Genomic DNA, 19264 nt, shown 5'->3' with positions numbered 1-19264 from the left:
TTAGAAAATTTAAAAAACAACATTCACCAAGAAAGATTGAACAGAGTCAGGGACAGTAAGCTTCTTTAAAATGTAGCTTGGCTGGTCACACACGCCAAACCTGTAGCCACAGATCCCCCCCCCACCCCACCCCAAATGCTACAAAACATGGACCCCAACAATCATTTAAAACACCAGAACCACCCATTCCCCCAGTCATAAACCAGAACCTGGCCTGGACCCGACACACGCAGATCAGCTCTAGGGTTCAGGGAGGTTCTCCACTCATCTGAGTGTAAGTATCAGAGAGAGAGAAAAAAAAGAGAGAGAAAAGGAGATAACGGAAGGAAGAAAGAAAGGGAGGGAGGGAGGGAGAGAGAGAGAGAGAGCATAAGAAACAGAGAGAGAAAGCAACAGAGACTCAGGAAGTGCGCAGGGGGAAGTTTGGTGGTTTTTTGCGTCATCGTTGCTGCTGCTGCTGCTGCTTGTGCCGGGGAAAAGCGAAGGTAAGATCATTCTCCCAGTCTGTCTTTCTCTCTTGCTCTCTCTTTCTCTCGATCCCTCGTTTTCTTTTCTCGCCACTCTCCCCGCCGAATCGCTCCCGAACCCTCAGGACCAGGCAGCAGGGTCCAGCGGGCTGGGGTACGTGGCGGGTCGCCGCGGGGATGGGGCACGGCCGTGGTTTGATGTCGAAAGTCGATGTCCTCCGTCTCTGCACAGAGAAGCTCACTTCCGCTGCAAAGGGAAGCGAAGGCTCTGATGGGGCAGGGAGATTTGGGCGGAGAGGAGTGACCAAACGGCATGAGCCGACAGAACTTTGGGGGAAGATGGGGGTCTGAACCCCCCCCCCCCCCTTCCCCAGCGTGAAAGGAATCCACTCAGCAACTGGCCAGGGCCCCCGACAGCACCGTGATTCAGGGTGTGGCCTACTTCTCTGTCAAACCCTTTACAGCGTACGCTGGAGGAAGTGCTGTGAGCTGCATGGCGAAGAGGTTCTGTCAGTAGTTTTGGCTCGGTGTGATTCAGTTCTGTCTGTAGTTTTGGCTCGGAGTTTGATTTGGTTCTGTCTGTAGTTTTGGCTCGGTGTGATTCAGTTCTGTCCGTAGTTTTGGCTCAGTGTGATTCAGTTCTGTCTGTAGTTTTGGCTCAGTGTGATTCAGTTCTGTCTGTAGTTTTGGCTCAGTGTGATTCAGTTCTGCCTGTAGTTTTGGCTCAGTGTGATTCCATTCTGCCTGTAGTTTTGGCTCAGTGTGATTCAGTTCTGTCTGTAGTTTTGGCTCAGAGTGTGATTTGATTCTGCCTGCACTTTTGGCTCAGAGCATGATTTGGTTCTGTCTGTAGTTTTTTCTCAAAGTTTGATTTGGTTCTATTTGTAGTTTTGGCGCAGAGTTTGATTTGGTTCTATTTGTAGTTCTGGTTTATAGCATGATTTGGTTCTGTCTGCAATTTCAACTCAGTGCATGGTGCTGCAAGGTGACGAGGTTCGGTCTATAATTTTGGTGCAGTGTGATTAATTTTTTTCTGTAGTTTTGGCTCAAAGTGTTGTTAGGTTTCAGTTTTAGCTCAGTGTTTTTCTGCATAGTAATTATAATCTGGTTTAATGTGTAGTGATGTTATGGACAGTGTAATACAGTGGACAGTGACCTGGGCCAGAAACTCAAAAGTAGCAGATTCGACGTGGAGATTGCTGCTGTATCCTGGCACAAGACAAATAACCTGAATTTCTTCAGAAAATATCCTATTAAACGGCTGCTGTGTTAAATAACAGTGTGTAGAAATGAATGCTGTGTAAGATACTCCAGATAAGATGCCAAAATGTAAAAGTGCTGTTAAACAACGAGGTCAGCTGCAGGGCTGATGAGTTTGCGAGTGTCTGGCTTTGTGTGCGTATTGCGTATGGTTGTTCCTGCGTGCGTAGTTGCCAATGTTAAATGAGGAGAGAACAAGAGGAGCTGATTCTGTACGAATGGTGTCATGGCTGAAACGGAAGTGTTGTATAATGGGTAAGGAACAGAGGTTCAATATCCCGGGTACGACACTGACATTGTAACGTCGAGCGAGGTATATATCCAGCTGCATAAATGGATTGCAATGTAAATGCTATGTAAAGAGGTTGTGTGAGTCGCTCCGGTTACGAACATCTGCTAAATGCCTGTAATGCAATATTATGTAATGCAATGAAATGTATAGTAATGTAATGTAATGTGATGAATAGTAATGTAATGTAATGTAATGTAATGAAATGTATAGTAATGTAATGTAATGTAATGTGATGAATAGTAATGTAATGTAATGTAATGTAATGTAATGTAACGTAATGAAATGGCCTCTCTGTATCCCCCTTTCTCTCTTTCCAGAGTGCAACGCGAACCACCGATAGGGAAAAACGATTGATGTGAGAGTGACAGAGGAAGGAGGAGAGAATGAGGAGAGGACGCAGGAAAGGGGCCACCAAGGACAAGGTGTTCGGCTGTGACCTGCTGGAACACCTGGCCGCTTCCAGCCAGGAGAGTGAGTTCCGCCTGTTACCTGTCACCTGCCACCTGTCACCTGTTACCTGTCACTTGTCGCCTGTCACCATCATGTGCATAAATTTACCACAATCGGGGGCGCTGTATGAGGGGGGTGGAGTTAGGACCATTCTAAGGGTCCTGACTGACAGGGGGCCCTCAAATTTAGAACATAGGATTTTCTAGAGCGGCGGGGGCCCAACGTGAGATATTTTTTACGAAGCCCAAAATCCATGGTGGTGCCCCTGCCCACAAATATGTGCACAGGTTAACCACAATTTACACAAATGTGCCGGTGTGCAACAGTTTACCGTTGCGAAATGTAACCCGCCACGTGCGCTGTAAATATACACCAGTCTGAAATGTGCCCTCTTAAGTGCCACATGAGAGTGCATGTTTTTTTCTCATGCACCTGTAACACACGACTTTATAGCACACCTCGTGCAATAAGGGCGCGGTCGCACGTGCGTGAAATTAACATCGGCAAACATTCGCCTCTCGTTCACTTCCATTCTATGCGAGCAAAGGGCCGAATAGAACATTCGCTTCCGACGGCGAAGCAAATTTCGCATCTTTTCTTCGTGCGGAGTGCAGCTTTGGTGAACTCTGACCAGCCTCAACCAATAGCAAAGAAGCGTGTGTGGTTGACCCTACTTGGCTGTAACTGGCTGTAGTTTTCTTAGTGAACCGCTCATGTGTGCCCAACAACCACAACCACTCAAACGGACTACAAACCAGCAAACTGATTTCCGTGTGCGTCACATCCTGCACTGCCCACATTCAGCACGGCAAGATATGAATTTCGCCTCGGGCAGGCGATGGTCATTCGCCTGCATTCGCACATGTGACTGTGACCTAACACTGATTTTTCCTCATTTGAACACCCATCTCTCTAAATATCTCCTCTCTCTCTCCTCTCTCTCTCTCTCCCTCCCTCCATCTCTCAGTTCCTCAGGTCTTGCGATCTTGCAGTGAGTTCATTGAGGAGTACGGCATTGTGGATGGAATTTACCGGTTATCTGGGGTTTCATCAAACACACAGAAACTGAGGTGCGTTTGTATGGGTGTGTGCATGCAGCAATGCATGTATCGGTGTGTGTATGCAGGAGTACGTCTTACAGTATGTTTGAGTGTGTGTGTGTGTGTGTGTGTGTATGCAGGAATATGTTTGTGTGTGTGTTTGTGTGTGTGTGTGTGTGTGTGTGTGTATGCAGGAATATGTTTGTGTGTGTGTTTGCAGGAGTACGTCTCACAGTATATTTTGAGTGTGTGTATGTGTGTGTGTATGCAGGACTATGTTTGCGTGTGTTTGTGTGTGTGTACACAGGAGTGAGTCTAACAGTATGTTTGCTTGTGTGTGTGTGTATGTATGCAGCAGTAAGTCTAACAGTATGTTTGTGTGTGTGTGTGCAGGTGTAAGTCTAACAGTATGTTTGTGTGTGTGTGTGTGTGCAGCAGCAGTAAGTCTAACAGTATGTTTGTGTGTGTGTGTGCAGGTGTAAGTCTAACAGTATGTTTGTGTGTGTGTGTGTGTGTAGCAGCAGTAAGTCTAACAGTATGTTTGTGTGTGTGTGTGCAGGTGTAAGTCTACCAGTATGTCTGTGTGTGTGTGTGTGTGTGTGCAGGTGTAAGTCTAACAGTATATGTGTGCATGTGTGTGTATATGCAGCAGTAAGTGTAACAGTATGTGTGCGTGTGTGTATGTGTATGTTTGCGCGTGCATGTGTGTGTGTGTGTGTGTATGTGCAGCAGTAACTCTAACAGTATGTGTGTGTGTATATGCAGCAGTAACTCTAACAGTATGTTTGTTTGTGTGTGGGTGTGAATGTGTATGTGTGTGTGTGTGTATGCAGGGTAACTCTGACAGTATGTGTGTGTGTGTGTGTGTGTATGCAAGGTAACTCTAACGGTATGTGTGTGTGTGTGTGTGTGTGTGTATGCAGGGTAACTCTAACAGTATGTGTGTGTGTGTGTGTGTGTGTGTATGCAGGGTAACTCTAACGGTATGTGTGTGTGTGTGTGTGTGTGTGTGTGTATGCAGGGTAACTCTAACAGTATGTGTGTGTGTGTGTGTGTCTATGCAGGGTAACTCTAACAGTATGTGTGTGTGTGTGTGTGTGAATGTGTGTGTAAATGGACTGCATTTATATAGCGCTTTTATCCAAAGCGCTTTACAATTGATGCCTCTCATTCACCAGAGCAGTTAGGGGTTAGGTGTCTTGCTCAGGGACACTTTGACACGATCAAACCGACAACCCTCCGACTGCCAGACAACCGCTCTTACCTCCTGAGCTATGTTGCAGGGTAATTCTAACAGTATATGTGTGTGTGTGTGTGTGTGCACGCAGGGCGGAGTTTGACGTTGAAGGAGTCCCAGACCTCACTAAAGAAGTGTACCGGCAGGATATCCACTGCGTGAGCTCCCTGTGCAAGGCCTACTTCAGAGAACTGCCCAACCCGCTGCTCACTTACCAGCTCTACGACAAGTTCGCTGTGAGCACATGCAGCCTCACCACGACACACGCACACATACATACTCATACACACACACACGTGCGCCCGCCCACATACGCACACACACACACACAGATTAAACCAATAAGTCTTAAAGAGGCAAGACGCCCTTATAAGATTAAACACGAACATGCTGCCTGTTCATTATAAGGAAACTATGTGATTAGTGCTCTACACAGGCAAACAATAAACAAACAGCATTATAACAACTTGCAAGGTGTTTCAACCCAACAGGTTTTTTTTCTGGGAATGCTCTTCTCCACCATTTGGAAACTAAAATGCACAAATGTTGCCATGTTGAGATGCTTGTAACTCTATCACTCACTCTCAACCGCCCCCCATCCCCAACCCTGCCTGTCACCTACCCCCAATAACTGCCCCCCACCCCCCTCCCAGGATGCAGTGGCTGTTCAGCTGGAGGAGGAAAGACTTGTGAAAATAAAAGAGGTGCTGAAAGACCTGCCTCTCCCCCATTACAGGTAAACTGCTCCCTCACTTACGGTTACAGTTTTTTTTGATTGCTAAGACACATTTAATGAAACAATTCCCCTTTTTCTCAAAACTATTAACACAATCCCAAAACTACATATCAATCAGTACAAACCTCAAACATCCATGCCAAACTCAAATTATCTTCTCAAAAACATATACTCTTCCATCAAAATTAAACTTTGCCTTCAAATGGCACACACAAGCCATCGAAAACACAGACAATGTAGATTACCCATAACACACCAGTGAGATAAATTCAAAGCACTACTGCAAAAACCTTTTATAGCAGTGCGTCAGGAGTTATTTTCTCCTGGTTATTCTACTTATTTTATGGTTTTCAGATTTTGATCTTTGCAATGTTACACTACTAACAAATGAGGGAGTGTGCAAATTTCCAAATATTTTATCTGTAGTACTGAAAAGTGATGCTGAGTGAAAAGTACTGCACAGTAACCACAACACAGTTGAAGGAACAAAAAAATGTAGTATTTTCAAAGGAGAGTAGCATTCATAAAAGGAACTCAGTATATGCAGCACTATAAACAAAAACAGCAATAAAATCTAAAGAACATATAGTCTGTAAATACACTTCAACATTACATAGACAGCATATCCTCTCACAGTAGTACAGCAGATACAATATATAACATTACAGTAAATTATAGTATCTGTTTTCTTGTCTGAAAGTATGGACAATGGATGCCACTGTGAAACGATTCAAGTTTGACTGAACTCTGTCCAGCTTCCCTCATCATCATACCATGCACCAGCACATGGTCAATCAAGGTGGCACGTATTTCGTCTGGGACAAATTGTCTCCTGCCTCTTCGTCTCCTTTGTCTTCCTGATCTTTGGACAGCTTGTCCATTTTGAGGATCCATTGTTCAAAAGCACATAGACGCAAACTGTGGCCCTATTTATTGATCCAGAGATTGTGACCGGTGTGTAAACAATTTTGCTGCCAAGTGTTTGCACCTAGAAAAAGGTGTGCTACCTGAGTTTAGGTTGTGATGACTTGAGTTAACTGTTTTGACTACTAGTGTTTGTTGCATGAGCACAGTGTGTAACCAGTGATCCACGAGAGCATTTGTTTGTAGAGATTTGCAAAAAAAGTTTAACAATTTGCAGCATGTGTTAAAACAAGTGAAAAGTGTTTATAGTTTTGAGAGATGTGTCGGTCCTCTGAGAACTGAAGTAATAATTTGGGAGTTTTTGCTAAAAGAACCAGTTTTAGTGTGTTAGCAATCGAGAAAAACTGTAAACACCTTGTGTGTCTGAACACCGAGTTTTATATCATGTACCGTTTATACGTGACGATGATGCGTCGTCAGCGTAATTAAATCCATGGCATTCGTGCACCAGGGCAGGCGCACCCCATCACCGATGACGATTGTAGCTCCGCCTAACGATCAGGCGCACCAATGAGTCGTCACAGCGGTGTTTTCGATGTCCTTTTAAGATGCTTCTCTTTATATGGTGTTCTTATTCCCGCCCTCAGGACCCTAGAGTATCTGATGCGTCACTTGGTGAAGATGGCCACTTTCGCCTCGCAGACTAACATGCACGCCAGGAACCTGGCTATCGTATGGGCACCCAACCTCCTCAGGTGAGAGAGAGAGGAGGGGGGAAGAGAGAGAGAGTGAGAGAGAGAGGGGGAGAGAGAGAATGGGAGAGGGAGAGAGAGAGGGAGAGGGAGAGAGAGAGGGAGAGGGAGAGGGAGAGAGAGGGAGAGAGAGAGGGGGAGAGAGAGAGAGAGGGGGGAGAGAGAGGAGGGGGGAAGAGAGAGAGAGGAGGGGGAGAGAGAGAGAGTGAGAGAGAGAGAGAGAGAGGAGAGAGAAAGAGAGGGGGGAGAGAGAGAGGAGGGGGGAAGAGAGAGAGAGACCGGGGGGGGAGAGAGAGAGGAGGAGGGAGAAAGAGAGAGAGAGAGCTGTGAGAATAATGTGAAAGAGCAGGAACAGTAGGAAGGGTGTGAGAGTGTTTGTGACCTCGCAGATCGAAGGACATCGAGGCGACGGGGCTGAACGGCACTGCGGCCTTCATGGAGGTGCGCGTGCAGTCCATCGTGGTGGAGTTCATCCTCACACACGTCAGCCAGGTCTTCTCCAGCCCAGGTACGTACCACACACACTACAAGGGCAATACACCTATGCATACTATACACACAAACACACACAATACAAGAGGAGTGTATATATATATATATGCACGCTATACACGCACATCCAGACACACACACACATACACACTATGACACAAACACACAAAAACACAGACACTACAAGCGCAGTATATATACACACACTGAGACAACACACACACACACACACACATGCAGACACACTCACACACGTACAGACACTACACCGACACGAACACACAAACATGCAAACGTACACACACGCAGACACACACACACACAAACGAGCAAACACACACAGACACACACACACTCACACACGTACAAACACTATACCCACACACACACACACACACACACTCACTTATACCTGCTCTGTCTCTGAAGGCCACACCCCCGAGAGAAGGCAGTCCCTCCCCTCTCCCTCGATCATGTCCAATCAGGAGGAGCCTTTTTTCAGAGCGATCCCACTGAACGTTCCGAGCGCGCTCGGCCCCGGGAACGGCCCCCCTGCCATGCGGTCGTATCACGCCATCATCGAGGGAACCGACAAGTATGCCCCCCCACCCCCCCCCGATGCTCACTATACACTGTGACCGTTGAGTGGTCCCGTTTTCCATGGCAACCTCTGTAACCATACCGAACGCTATAAGCAGGTCGTAAGCTCTGTAAAATACAGTGAGCAATGGGTCGTGACCTCTGACCTCCTTCTGCAGGAGGAAGGGGTCTCTGAAGGGCAGGAAGTGGAAGTCAATCTTCAATCTGGGAGGAAGACTCCAGGACCCCAGAAGGAAGAACAAAAGCCCCTGCAAAGGTACGAGTTTTGCTTCCACAATCTCATATGTCACCATGATTTTACAGTGACATACTGAAACGTTGAAAGGCGGTTTTTAACCGATATACTGAAACACCGAAAGGTGGTTCTTCGTCGATGTACAGGAACATTGTCTCGGATTCAATCAACATTTGTCTTTAAATTTGACCAACAACCCAAAGCAAGAAAAAGTTTATTTTCCTTCACAAACCTAGTTTGGCAAGATCAGCAAACCCTAAAGTGTAGTCGACGAAACCCGAGTTTGTGAAGAAAAAAAGTGTGACATTTGTGTCTACTTGCAAGTCACCGTTAAGGACGAATGTCAGTTGACCACAGGCAGTTGAAGTGCAGTTTTCCATTAAATGTTCTAAAAGGTCTGTATCCTTGCAGAGAAAGAACAGGGCAGTCTGAGGCCAGCCAAAAGTATGGACTCCCTCAGTTCTCTGCCCTATATGCCGGAAGGTACGAATGATCCTTTGGCTCCTTCCTCCTCATGCTCCTCTTCCTCATTCCCTCCATCCTCCGTAATTCCATCGGCCTTTCTTCTTTCCTTTTATATGCCTTCCTTACTCTCTTACTCTCCTCTAGAAATACTTCACAGTCACACCACATTGGTCAAACTTTTTGGTACTCAGGGAGCCACTCGTGGCTGCTCATACAGCAACCCCCACCCCCCCCCCCCTTGTTAATTCTGCTTCTGCCTCTTACTTCCCCCCAGGTACCAGACAGCACCCTTCCCTCTCTCCCCTAACCCAGCCCTCTCCAACCCTGGGCAGGGAGGCGGGGTCTACGGGCGGGGTCCTGGGCGGGGCAGTGGGTGGGGCGAGCAGCGGGTACGCGGTGACGTACCGGCGGGGCGGGGGGGCCTGCGTGAGCGTGGTCAGCGGAGGCGGGGTGCAGGGGACGTACAGCAGGCTGGATTCCGGAGAGGCCAACGAGGGCAGCCTGCCCCCCCAGCCCCGATCGCCGGGCATCACCAGCCGGGCGGAACGCCGCGCCGGAATGCACATCTCGGGGCCCTTCTCCGTCACCGTGCCGCTCCACATCACCTCCGGCCTCGCCCTGGGCGTGCTGCAGGGCGGGGGCCACAAGGAGGAGGGAGGGGCCCAGAGGGAGGAGGACGGGGCCCACAAAGAAGAGGGTGGGGCCCACAGGGAGGAGGACGGGGCCCACAAAGGAGAAGGTGGGGCCCACAGGGAGGAGGGTGGGGCCCACAGGGAGGAGGGCGGAGCCCACAGGGAGGAGGGCGGGGCCAACAAAGAAGAGGGTGGGTCCCACAGGGAGGCAAATGGTGGGTCTCATGCAGAGGAAGGCAGGGAAGGGAGGACAGCGGAAGAGAGAAAGAGGGACAAGAGCAGGGAGGATGAAGTGGAGGGAAAGAAAACAGAGGTGAACAGGTCAGAGGAGGGCAGTGGAGAGGAAGGCAGGGGAGAGGAAGGGACGACGGAGGGTTTCTTGGTGGAGGAGACAGAGCCAGAGGAGGAAGCTCTCGCTGAAGAGGACCAGGACTATATGGGTGAGTAAGAGGAGCAAAACTAATAAGTGGATTAGTTTATTAACACTGACTCTGTTTGATTGCAGTAGTTTCCACGGTAGAAGCGGAATAGTTCATTAATACCGACTCTGTTTGATTACAGTAGTTTCTATGGTAGAAGCGGAATGGTTCATTAACACTGGCTCTGTTTGATTACAGTAGATTCTATGGTAGAAGCAGAATGGTTCAGTAACACTGGCTCTGTTTAATTACAGTAGATTCTATGGTAAAAGCAGAGTGGTCTAGTTTCTGTGGTAGATATGGAAAGATTCTGTAACAGTAACTTGTTGTGCAGATATGAGAAGGGTATTTCCCCTAGAGGACTCGCAGCTCCCTCTAGACTTCCAGGACACGTTTGGTTTCCTTGACCTCATGGACAGCAGTGCCTACAACCAGGTTTGTGTGTGTGTGTGTGTGTGTTTGTGTATGGATGACTGTGCATGTGTGGATACGTATGTGTGTGTGTATGTATGCATGACTGTGCATGTGCGTGTGTGTGTATCAAGGTTATTATAATTTTTTTCTCCATTAGTTTTTATTTATATACTAGTTTGGAATTTCTATTCCAGTTCAGTTTAGTTGCACTTTATTTGAGGCCCTCTGTGATAATTTTCATTATTTTTATTTTGGAGATGCCTAAAAATGTTTTTAAATGAAAAATATAACACTAAAATAATAAGGAAATTATCATCGTTTTATCATTTTTTATTTTACACTATTTATTCCAGTCAGTTTATTTTTTGTTTCGCGAAGAAGCATGTTTCTTATTTTTATTTTAGTTTTAAAATATCTGCTCATTCTCTTTTCGTTTTTTGCACAAGCACAGTTTTGCGTGTTTGTGTGTTTGTGTGCATGTGCCAGTGTCTGCCCTTTTTGTGCAGATTTCTGTGTGCATGTGTGCATTTGAGTGTGTATGTGTGTGTGCTTGTCTTTATGCACATAAAACCCTATTCCTCAACCGTACGATATCTGGTTTAACATACAACTACATACAGTTGTGTTACATGTGCTTGATTGATTGATTTACTGATTGACTTGTGTTTCTCTTTTGCAGGCGAATGAATTCTCAGTGGAGCCCCCTTGCTATGAGGAGGAGGATGACTATGAAGGAGAGTTCGGTTACCAAGGAGACGCCCCCTCCATTGTGACCTTAGAGCTCCCGGCTCAGCTCCCCCTGACTCACAGACCTCTGACCTCCGACCCCCACGGGCATCCCTGTAAGTCTCACAGCCTGCCTTACCAGTCCCGCCCCTTCCAGCCTGCTCTCTCCTCCACTTCCTCCTCAGAGGACGAAGAAGACGAAGAGGAGGGAAGCGACGAAGAGGACATGTTGTTCTACAGTCTGCCCTCTAGTCTGCAGTTCCATGTGACGAAGGGGGGTGAGGAAGACGCGCACAAAATGGCGGACGCTGATGCCCGTCCTGCTGCAGGCTTACCTGCACAACAAGAGCTGAACACCAATGCCAGCACCAGCCGCAGCATCAATGCCATCAGCAGTGTCAATGCCTCTGGCCAATCAGAGGGTGAACTGGATGGCGTGGATGGCGATTGGCTGGTGGTTCTGGCCAAACCTGGGGAGATTGGGGACGATGGCACAGAAGAAGAGGACAGCCTGGAACTGAAGAAGAAGATGGAGGAAGAGGGAGAGACTCCTGAAAATACAGCCAGTGGAGAAAGTGTCCAGGCAGTTGCCCTGACAGACACAAATGGTCTCGGGTAAGTCTGTGAAATGAAACAAAAAAACAACAACAGCACTGTAGCAGGGAAGAGGAATGTATTGAAGGCTTTTCTGTCTTTAAGCAGTGTGTCTAAAGTGCTGCATATTGGCTGCTCTTAACTAATTCAATAAAGAAATGTGATTCTGTGTAGGGATCAGTGTAAATGTGATTCCCTATGGAGATAAGTGTTAATAATGTAATTCCCCCAGTAGAGATCAGTGAGGAATGCATACACTGGAAGTTATAGGAGAGCAGGTAGTGTATGCAAAAGAAGCAGGCACAGGATGTCAACAGGCACAAGAGTAGCCAAAAGGTAACAGGAACAGGAAGTAAACAGGCACAAGAGCAGCCAAAAGGTAACAGGAACAGGAAGTAAACAGACAAAAGAGCAGCCAAAAGGTAACAGGAACAGGAAGTAAATGCTGCAGTCCAGCTGTCGATTACTGCACTAATCCCGGGCTGATCATGGGTTCTCCGTTCTGACCCTTGCCTCTGTTTTCACAGATGTGGCGAGGGAGAATCTGGCTTTGCAGTAAGTGAAGATCAAGAGGAATATGAAGATCACTGTGGCCCAGAGCAGAGGGAGAGAGACCATACAGCTGAACACAGTGCCACAGAGCAGAGTGAGAGAGACCATGCAGCTGAACACAGTGCCACAGAGCTGAGTGAGAGAGACCATACAGCTGAACACCGTGCCACAGAGCAGAGTGAGAGAGACCATACAGCTGAACACAGTGCCACAGAATGCAAAGAGAGAGACCATGCAGCTGAACACCATGCCAGAGAGCAGAGCAAGGGAGACCATACAGCTGAACCCAGCACCACAGAGCACAAAGAGAGAGACCACGCAGTTGAACACAATGCCACAGAATGCAAAGAGAGAGACCACGCAGCTGAACACAGTGCCACAGAGCAGAGCAAGGGAGACCATACAGCTGAACCCAGCACCACAGAGCACAAAGAGAGAGCCCACGTAGCTGAACACAGCACCACAGAACCCAAAGAGAGAGACCACACGGCTGAACAGACTCCCACAGAGCACAGTGAGAGAGACCATGCAGCTGAACCCAGCACCACAGAGCACAAAGAGAGAGACCATGCAGCTGCACACAGCACCACAGAACCCAAAGAGAGAGACCACACGGCTGAACAGACTCCCACAGAGCACAGTGAGAGAGACCATGCAGCTGAACCCAGCACCACAGAGCACAAAGAGAGAGACCACGCAGATGCACACAGTGCCAGAGAGCAGAATGAGAGAGACCACACAGCTGAACATCCAGAACCCAAAGAGAGAGACCACGCAGCTGAACTCAGCACCACAGAGCACAGAGAGAGACTGCACAATGACACTGGGCCAGAGAGCACAGCCGAGAGTCACCACGGAAGCCCGGAGGACCCAGAGGGTTGCCATGGTGACTCAGTGAGCGGAACCAAAGCGGCAGCAGAATTGATGGAGTGCAGTGAGAGCCCCGAGCCCTGTCCTCTGCCCCTCCCAGAACCCCCATGGGGGCCACACACCTGCGCTCACCTGTTTCCGGAACCACCCACTACTACACCTGGTGAGCAAGAGGACACCTGCAGGGAGGAAGGGGGAGAAAGAGAGCTGGAGGGTGGGAGAGAGGGAGGGGGAGAGGATAATACAGAGAGCCACAACCAGCTAGATGTGCAGGAGAAAGAGAAAAGGAAGGAAAAAAGGGAGGAGAGCCAAGAAAGGAAGGTAACATCGGGAGGACCGGAGGAGGGGAGAGGAGAGAGGGATCTCAGAACAGAGGGAGAGAATGTACAGAAGCACGAGGCCCAGGTGAACGAAAGAGAGAGGGATGAGGAGCGCAGTAAGGGAGGAGAGGAAGACAGAGGGCAGGGGGCGACGCAGGGGAGGAGTGCCAGGGAGGAGGGACGGAGGGAGGGGAGATCTCCTGTCGTGGGGCCGAGCGTGGCCAGAAAGCTGGTTCGCTCCAAACAGGTCACGCCCAAACTGCACCAGGCCAGGGCCGTGCCCGTGGTCCCGCCCAAGCCGCAGCTCTGCAAACTGACCGCCCTCTCCCTGCGACAGCAGAGAGAGAGGGAGAGAGGGAGGGAGGGAGCGGGGGACAGGGACGGAGAGAGGGCGCCGACCGGAGACGGGGAGAAAGAGGAGCAGAGGAGAGGAGAGGCGGAGAGAGAAAAGGGCGGGGAGGGGGAGGAGGAAAACCAGGGCGAGGTGGAAAGATTGGGGGAGGACGGGAGAAGCGTGGAAAAGGAGACGAAGAGGAACAGCGGGGTCAGCGTGTGCTTCGATGTGGCTGTCGCCAGGGCGACAGAGAGGAGGGGGAGAGAGAGGGAGAGAGGAAAAGACGGACAGGTGGATGGCAGGAGAGGGGCAGAAAAAGACTGAGGACGGCGAGAGGAAAAAGAACAGGAAAAGTTGATGGGAATGAGAATGAGCAGAGGTGATGAAACGGATAGAAGGGAACATGGAGACAAAAGGAGAAAGAGAGAGAGAGAGAGAGATGAAAGGAGGGCAAGTGAGAGAGAGAGAGAGAGAGAGCAGAGATAGTGTTTGGTGCAGATGGGCCAGGATAGTATGAATATACAAACGTACACAGCTCAGATATAATTAACATAACCTTCTCTCAAATCTAAATAACACATTCCACACATTAAACTATAATAATAATAATAATAATAATAATAATTATTATTATTATTATTATTATTCCTTTAAATATCACATTCTATGGTATTAAATACACTGGCGCTGAAATCTAAATATAAAAACTCAGTACAGAAGTCATCTTCACCTGGTTTAAATAGAAGCAGGTTGATTGCTGATTTACCTGTGGCATCTCGCCTCAATGGTGTCTTTCCTGTGAAAAGTAAGGGCGCACACAAGCATCTTTAAACAGCTTTCAAAAGTGTGCATTTTCACAATCGGTAAACTGAATGTTCTAACAATGACAACGACGTGCATTCACACGGTGGCAAAAATAGGGAACTTTCTAAATGGTCTTTACGGTCACTCCACTCTGTGCCAAAAAGCTGATTATGTAATATTTTAATTTTACCAGTCTTAAATGTTGGAGATTCTATTAAACATGTGCAGTATTTTTCCGTATGCCAGTTCGCAGAACGAGCAGCTCCATAGCTCTGATGGCAGTCTTCGCCACTCCTTTGGAGCTGTTCAGTTATGTCGATCAGTGCATTTTTATAGCAGCGTGTTCTGTTCTATAAGATATACACTTTAAATATCAATTCTTAATTACATGTTTGTTCTTACTGTAAAATGTGTAAAAAAAAAAAAGATGTATTTTCAGAACTGTTTTGCGTTACAAATATTGTGCTTCCCTATACAGTAAAATGCTCAGTGTTAAATCAAGTTTTCCAGAGTTAATATGGTGATACTTTTGTCCCTGTTGTACTTATATGTACTCTGCTAGAGTCGAATTAACCATGGACATTTTACTGCGTAGCGACTCAAACTCCTGTTCAAGCAGCTTCAAAAGTAAAAAGAATAAAATATATTTTCCCACAAAAGTTTGTGTTTTTGTACATTTTACTGTGTTTATGCACCGCTATTTGATAATATTTACAGCTGTAGGCTATAACAATCAGCGGAAACGTGGTTCGAGGCCACGAGCCTACTCGTGTCTACAGTAGAGTCCAGTATTCCAAACGGGACCTCTGGCAGGAAGCTCGTCTCTTCCGGTCCAGAAGGTGGCAGCAGTGTGCACGCCGTCATACACTCAGTTAATACTAAATAGAAGAAGAACCTGCCCGGAAGTAAACAGTCCTATTTTGACTGTTGTGTACAACGCAAATGTCTGCAAATGCTACAAGCTACTTACATTTCAAGTACTGCTTCGTACCTTTAGTTGTTAACGGTTTACATCGCTTATTTTGTGGTGACCCAACGAGACCAGGGGGTGAAGGGTGTACTGCCATTCGAAAAAAAAAATGTCGAACAGCATTAATTTCCATACACAACTGACTTCCATCATGGAGATATTAACCAAAGCAGCTGTAGCAGAAATTACCAAACTTGTTGACGAAAGTTATGCTGTTTTACGCTTCCAAGTGTACAGATGTCAAAATGAGAAAGACTTGCTGAAGAGAAAACTACAACTGGCTGAGCGCGAGCTGCGCGTGGCACGAGGAGCTAGGGCGCATGGCTGTTCTAATGAAAATCTCCCTGTTGGACTGCAGGTGTACGGTTGTTTATCCGGTAAGGCAACTGGCTAGCGAGAGAATTAATTGGTTATTTGAGTTTAGAAATAAATGAAAAGTATGGCTATGGTTTCAGCACGCGCAGTATGTAAAATACACTAATTGGCTTGACGTTGCAAAATACAGACTACTAATCTCCACAGTGCACTCTTTATACTTAGTTACGCTATTAATATTTTTTTCCATTGTCTCTTTTCTGCATTCTGACCAGATATACTTATTTATGATTCAAGAAACCATTTATAATGTGTTGTTTTGATCTCATTAAGTGGATCAGATTTTTGGTTAAATTTAATCCTGATTATATTTATTCTGATTTCCTCCATGGGAACTGTAGAAGGGGGTGCTGATTATGGAGAGAAACCTCCCTTTGATCAGAAGCTGTTTGTAAAGGACTGTGACCCACAATGCACATCTGAAGGAGGGGAACAGGTAACACAGCCCACACCTGTAGAAGATGGGAAGAAACCGGACACAGAGCCCACACCTGCAGGAGACCCAGTGGAGCTGAGTGAGCAGCACAGGTGTGAACACAGTGACGAGGAGCTCAGTGGACTGGAGTTTGTGGTGAAGGCAGAGCAAGAGGAAGAGCATGTAGCCCAGAGACTGGATCAGACAGGATGTGAACGCAGTGCAGGAAGACTCAACAATCTGGGCTCTGAGTATGTAATGTATGAGAGAGACAGTCAGCTGTGGACTTCCTTTACACAAGAGGACAGTGACATAGAGACTGATGATCCAGTTTGTTCTAACACTACAGCACAGTGCTCACAGAATCTGTCAATTCACACACAGCTACAACATGCTCCTGCCACCATGGAAGTCTCTGGAAACACACTGTCCTCTTTTGGGCCTTCATATGTTGAGGAGTTTGATAAGATGAGTGAGAAGCCACCTGTTTGCAGGGAGGACCTCAGATCAGAGGCCATTCACACACAGCAGGGTCAGTACAGAGAGAGACTTGTGCACACAGTGGAGAGAGAGAATCAGACATTACTGCCTCAGCAGCAGCAACATGGACCCTCAGTAAAACACATGAGAGGCAGCGAGAGCCCAGCCCAGCTACACTCAGGCTCTCAATATGAGACCAGCTCTACTCTGAGTTCCAGTGCTTTCAGTGCTGGGAAGAAGGGCAAGACTGATGGACAAGCTGACTTTGGAAAGAAACCGTACATTTGTACACATTGTGGGAAGGGTTTTGCCTACTTCAGTTGCTATAAAGTACATCTGCGAAGTCACACCGGAGAGAAACCGTACGGCTGCGCACAGTGCGGAAAGAGGTTCACTCAGCAAAGCAATCTCACAAAGCATGAGAGCGTTCACGGTGGAAATAAACCCTTTGACTGCTCCCAGTGTGGGAAGAGCTTCCGATATCGCTCCATTCTGACCCTTCACCTGAGAATTCATTCGGGCGAGAGGCCATTCCACTGCGCACAGTGTGGAAAGAGTTTCGCTCAGTCCTCTCATTTTAAGAGACACCAGCGATCTCACATGGGCAAGAAACCATACGGCTGTTTTTGAAAAGGTTTGAGTGTTCTAAGTTTCTCTCCAGTTTTATTAATCTCAATATTTACTTTCATTTCCCACCCGAAGGGCAAAAATTGTTCTGTGCCTCACAAGTTTACTTTGTAATCTTGAAAATGCTCTCATATTCACACTGGAGAGAACCTCAGTGTCATTTTAACTGTGTCATGCGACAAATCATTCGCAAAAATGTCTCCTGCATCGGTTGTCCGTTTGAGTAACTTTATTTTAGTGAAGAGAAGCATACTGCAATATGGATCTAAGGCCGGAAACATACCCTACATAAGTACACAAACTTGGATGCTTCTGGCTACGCAAAAAGTTGATTTCACACGTGGTTGTGTTCTAAAATGTATCACCTGGCATTCTTAACGCAATGCACACGTGAACTACAGTGTCAATCATTGTACTAAGATGCACTAATAGCAGGCAACAACATGATGAAGCAGTCTTAATCAGCTTAACTGAACATTCTAATGCTGATGTAACAATCACTATTGGTAATTGAAAGCAATGGAGTTCTAGAACGCTGGCTTAGAATGTGGAAAAAACATTCCAATAGACCTGCTCTTCAAAGGGGTTAAACCCTTGGTTGAGAGAGGACTCAGAATTCAGATTACACCAATCCTGAACTTGAGCACAGCAAGGGGGATTTTTAAAAATTGGTATTTTGAAAGAGGCAACCAATTTTCATTGTGAAGAGAGCCCATTCCGATCTGATTTCCAGGCGTCTTTAATGAAAACAGCCAAGTCATCGAGAAGGCACCATGCTGCACATATTTCGTAATGAAGTCAAACTTGGTCTTTAAAACCTCTCCTGTATGTCTCTCTGTGTGTGTATGTGTCCTCAAATTCTATTTTTAAATAACTCAATAAATAATTTTTGTGTTGCCAGGAATGATTGTGTTTTCTGCACCCATGGCTCCTGTTGCATTATTTATTCCTGTTGTATGACCTCATTTGTTATAAGCTTAAAATGCTTCTGTATGAGTGCCATTTCATGTAATAAACGTGGACCGTGGCATGTGTCATCAAATACTCACCAGAGTGAAAAGGCAGTTGAATTGTTTTGTCATTTTTGCCTCACTGCCTTAGTTGTAGAGCTGCACTAAACTCTTTTACATTATATTCCAGGCATTTAGCAGAAGCTCTTATCCTGAGCGACTTACACAACTTTTACATAGCATCCATTTATACAGCTGGATGTATACTAAAGCAATGCATGTTAAGTACCTTGCTCAAGGGTACAATGGCAGTGTCCTACCCAGGAATCGAACCTGTAACCTTTAGGTTGCAAGACCAGTTCCATACCCATTACACTACACTACTATTACACTCCCATTTACATTTTTTAACATGTAGATAGATCGCTTACAGGCTACAGGAGGTGATTCATGTGGGAGTCAGGTCTTTAAACTCTGATCAAGTGTGACATCACCCTGACATTTTCCTCTAGATTTACAATCAATCATACTGTGAACAGGTGTTTTGCTTTAACATGCTATGCATTTTTACAGGTCTGGCAGTTTAAAGTAGCCAAGTACAAATAACTATTTGTCCCAAGTCTGCTTATTTAGTAGTCGCCTTACTATGCAAGCCGTTATCCTTAAATAAATGAGGATTTAGCCCCACTGCTAGTCCATTTTTATAGTGACTCTACTTCAGGTGGTATTAGGTATGTACACCTGGATGACATCATAACAGACAGGTGGTCCGTCACTTTATGTCAACCTGTGACACGTGGCCTATAAATGGCAGGTGGCCTAAATGTTTTTATTTTAATTTTATTTTTTATTATTGCAAATTGGATATACACAAAAACAAACAGCCAGGCAA

At 46.6% G+C, this 19264-nt stretch overlaps 1 protein-coding gene across 2 annotated transcripts; it reads left to right on the top strand.

The window, feature by feature from the left end:
• Positions 1-401: 401 nt before the first annotated feature.
• Positions 402-18326, top strand: si:dkeyp-68b7.12 (uncharacterized). 2 transcript variants are annotated; one of them, XM_064346017.1, is made up of 15 exons: positions 402-485; positions 2337-2490; positions 3437-3539; positions 4838-4982; positions 5400-5482; positions 6994-7101; positions 7488-7606; positions 8020-8185; positions 8349-8446; positions 8837-8908; positions 9165-9962; positions 10276-10376; positions 11035-11696; positions 12203-15902; positions 16242-18326. In XM_064346017.1, the coding sequence occupies exons 2-14, from the start codon at positions 2403-2405 to the stop codon at positions 14073-14075; spliced, it is 4416 nt and encodes a 1471-aa protein (XP_064202087.1). In that variant the 5' UTR covers positions 402-485; positions 2337-2402; the 3' UTR covers positions 14076-15902; positions 16242-18326. The 2 variants fall into 2 exon arrangements, with proteins under 2 accessions (XP_064202087.1, XP_064202088.1); XM_064346018.1 differs by lacking the exon at positions 402-485 and adding an exon at positions 501-621.
• The last annotated feature ends 938 nt before the right edge of the window (positions 18327-19264 follow it).

The sequence above is a fragment of the Anguilla rostrata genome, chromosome 8 (genome assembly GCF_018555375.3).
Source record: "Anguilla rostrata isolate EN2019 chromosome 8, ASM1855537v3, whole genome shotgun sequence".
Classification (NCBI taxonomy): Eukaryota; Metazoa; Chordata; class Actinopteri; order Anguilliformes; family Anguillidae; genus Anguilla; species Anguilla rostrata.
This window is presented reverse-complemented; position numbering and strand designations above follow the sequence as displayed.